This window comes from Hyalella azteca, unplaced genomic scaffold (genome assembly GCF_000764305.2).
Source record: "Hyalella azteca isolate HAZT.00-mixed unplaced genomic scaffold, Hazt_2.0.2 contig11647, whole genome shotgun sequence".
NCBI classification, from domain to species: Eukaryota; Metazoa; Arthropoda; class Malacostraca; order Amphipoda; family Hyalellidae; genus Hyalella; species Hyalella azteca.
The window spans coordinates 195,945-199,193 of NW_025941636.1; the positions used below are offsets into that span (position 1 = coordinate 195,945).

General features: G+C 43.4%; 1 protein-coding gene across 1 annotated transcript; it reads left to right on the forward strand.

Moving 5' to 3' along the window:
• Nucleotides 1–369: 369 nt before the first annotated feature.
• On the forward strand, nt 370–2,201 carry LOC108668150. Its single transcript, XM_018155306.1, has 3 exons — nt 370–374; nt 1,002–1,072; nt 1,681–2,201. Exons 1-3 carry the CDS (start codon nt 370–372, stop codon nt 2,199–2,201), a joined length of 597 nt encoding a protein of 198 aa, XP_018010795.1.
• Nucleotides 2,202–3,249: the final 1,048 nt, after the last annotated feature.

The window sequence follows — 3,249 nt, forward strand, 5'->3', positions numbered from 1 at the left end:
ATTGAATATTAAAAATATTTAGTTGCGGAGAAAAGTTTAAGGCTTTCAATCTGAATAAGTGACGTATCAAAAGTTTATTTTACGTCACCTTCTCAATGAACCTGCCGGAAAACAAAACTCGATCTTTGCCCTCAAAGCAAAGGACATGAGTTCTTGGATGCAGCTATAAAATTCCGTCTTTATGGCCGCAAGATCCGATTACAACAATAGAAATATTTTTCTCGAAGTCAATGGTTGCACTCGCGATCTCACAAGAATAAAATAAGGCACAAAAAAGTCAGTAGGTATCTATGCGGCACCGAAAAACATCTTCTATATCCCAGCATGAGAGCCAATGCAGTGATAATATTTTTCACAAAAGTTGGCATTATGGCGTAGGTCACGTGGCATCATAATTCGTTGGCACCGACACAGTAATTCCGTGGAGAGGCTAAACCTCATCGCAATGCGAAGCAGGCAAGCGGTCGCTCTGCTGCATCGCTCAACTAACGTATTATTTTTGAAGTTTGTCTCGTTTTTTGAAGTTTTGAAGTTTGCAGCGAAGTTGATGAAAGACACGAGCAGTATGTACGAATAACATTTGCGACGTGTCTTTGGACGAAATGCATTTAATTCCAGAGGTTTTACTATGGAATTCTCAATGAGAGCCCTCAATTAAAAAAGTAAACTCATCTGCTGAAAACGATACGAGTATTTTTGTTGGAGTTAAGAAGCAAAAATGATCACATTAGTGGCAGTGAAGTTCGGAATAAAAGTATTATCAGCCCATTTTTGGCGATGATAAATTAATGATGATAAGTTCTAAGCGATAGCCTCCTTGACCTAGCATCGGCTGGCATTTAGAATCGAAACCTTTAGATTCTGAAATTAATTTTTGGGTTTACCATCCCATCGCGAGCGCCTTGTTGACCTATACTCTTGCGCTCGAGGGAAGTCAATTCATGGAGATGTTCACATTCTGATGTATTGATAATTCTATTTATTCATAAATTGAATCGCAGGCGCTGTCTCTCAGAGCACTGCGTTAATTGCGAATTCTCACAGTTTACTGGAACTGTTTGCCCAGACCAATGTATGTAAATAATGCTAGATCCTAACCGGAACTAATGTATGAGTGAGAGGTGGCCATTAGGCTTGAGTTGTAGGTGACAATTACGCAGGATTAATGGGCGACCATTACCTATGATTAGTATGTCAATTCTAAATTCTCACCTCACACTTGTCGGTATTTTATGTTAGTGACTTTGTGTTAGTAAAAAATTTTATGACTCAATCATTCTACAAAGTACAGTCATATACTTTGTTATAGTGACTTTGTGTTAGTAAAGAAATTGAAAGACTATCATTCAACAAAGTACAGTCATATACTTTGTTAGTGACTTTGTGTTAGTAAAGACTTTGGATAACTATATCATTCAATTAATATTGACAGATAAATAATTTAACCTTGTTCCTGCAACTTTCAGAGACGTCATCGCACCTCCAGTTAATGTTTCGAAATGACACATACAGAGCGGCGTCAATGAACACAATCATGCATGCTTTGCACGATCATTCTAGGATTATGGGCATTATAGATTCATTAAAAATAATCGTTAAGGATACGATGGAAAATATTATTTGGGTTGACATGAATTGCTAAAAGATGTGCATTAGTAAGGTGCCTGAGTGTGTCACCAGGGCCACGCGTTATCAGTGCATCACTTGGGCCACGCGTCGTTGCCGCCCACCGTGGGCCACGCGTCGTTGCCGCCCCCCGTGGGCCACGCGTCGTTGCCGCCCCCCGTGGGCCACGCGTCGTTGCCGCCCCCCCACCGTGGGCCACCCTGGGCCACGCGTCGTTGCCGCCCCCCGTGGGCCACGCGTCGTTGCCGCCCCCCCTGGGCCACGCGTCGTTGCCGCCCCCCGTGGGCCACGCGCTTCACTCTTTGCTCACACGGACGAGAAGGAACGCTTTCGCTCACGCCGCTGCTGCTGATGCTGCTTCACAGCCCGTCCTGGCTTTTGTCTCTACGTATTATACTGCTGCTGCTGCTGGCTTTACTCCTGCTACTGCTGCAGGTGTTACTACTGCTGCTGGAGTTACTGCTGCTGCTGTGGATGCTGCTGACCTTACTACTGCTGTTGTGGATGCTGCTGACGTTGCTGCTGCCACTGCAGCTGCTGCAACAGTTGAGGAGCAGCCGCTGGCGCGCTGCTGAGGGCGCGACTGCAGGTGTCCCTTTAACGTCATCACGACGAGAGAGAGGAAGGGGAGGGCTCCGAGATTAGGGGGGAGGGGAAGAGTTGGGGGGCAGGAGAGGAGGGAGAGAGAAGATTTGTGCGAGGATAACGGGGCATTTGGGGGAGGAGAGGTCAGATCAAAGGTGAAAACGAAGTCTGTTGAAAAGTTTAGATTTAGAATAAATAATATAAAGCCGAATACGGAGGCGACAGGGAAGTCGTGGAGTTTCATTGAAGGAGTGGGAAGCGGTCAGAGAGATGACAGTGCGTGAAATAAAGGTTTCTGTTTTCATTCATAATTTCATTTTTTAATTTTTTGCCACGCGCTGCAGCACTCAACTTTCATATTAGTTATTTTTCAATTTGCCCAAAGTGGAAATATAGCGGGCACCTCTCTGCCTGTTCTCACATTTTAAGTGTCAGAAAAGCTTTGTCTTATTCAGAAAGCCTGTTAATTGCTCAATACACTTAAGAGAAGAATACCATTGCTCGGTTTTGTCACAGGATATATTTTCCTGTCCACCCTTTACTTTATATTTCTATGTAGGTGACCTGAGGCTGGTTCGTTAAGAGGTAATGATACGAGGATTAATTGAGAGACAGAGTCACACTTAATAGAATATTATTTGAAGATTATATACTGCTTACAGTTTATGGGAATAAAAGCTTATATGTCGGAGCATATACACAACTGTTATCGGCTCACAACTGAAATAGGGATGGGTCGGAGTATATATACGCCTACCGTTCTCTACTCCCGACTCTAGTTGACTTTACTATGCTTATGACGTGGATAAGAGTAATGGCTTACATACGGCTGCTCTCGCACAAGACTGAAGCTCCTGCTTCAAGACAAAACTTGTATATTTTGCGTTATATGGCGTCACAAGGCCTAAAGCTACTACCGCGATAAACAACGAAAGGCTAACACAATGAAGTGTAATGAACAGTTCGCAATAAAGGAAATATTTCAAATAGGAAGTTAATAAGATGCGGTAGTTTTTTGGGAACCTATTTAAGTCGAAT

Bases quoted from the DNA above. Each gene is read 5' to 3' on its own strand.
- LOC108668150 (XM_018155306.1), top strand. The intron at 1,073-1,680 runs GTATGTAAATAA...GTGTGTCACCAG, and splicing joins AACTGTTTGCCCAGACCAAT to GGCCACGCGTTATCAGTGCA.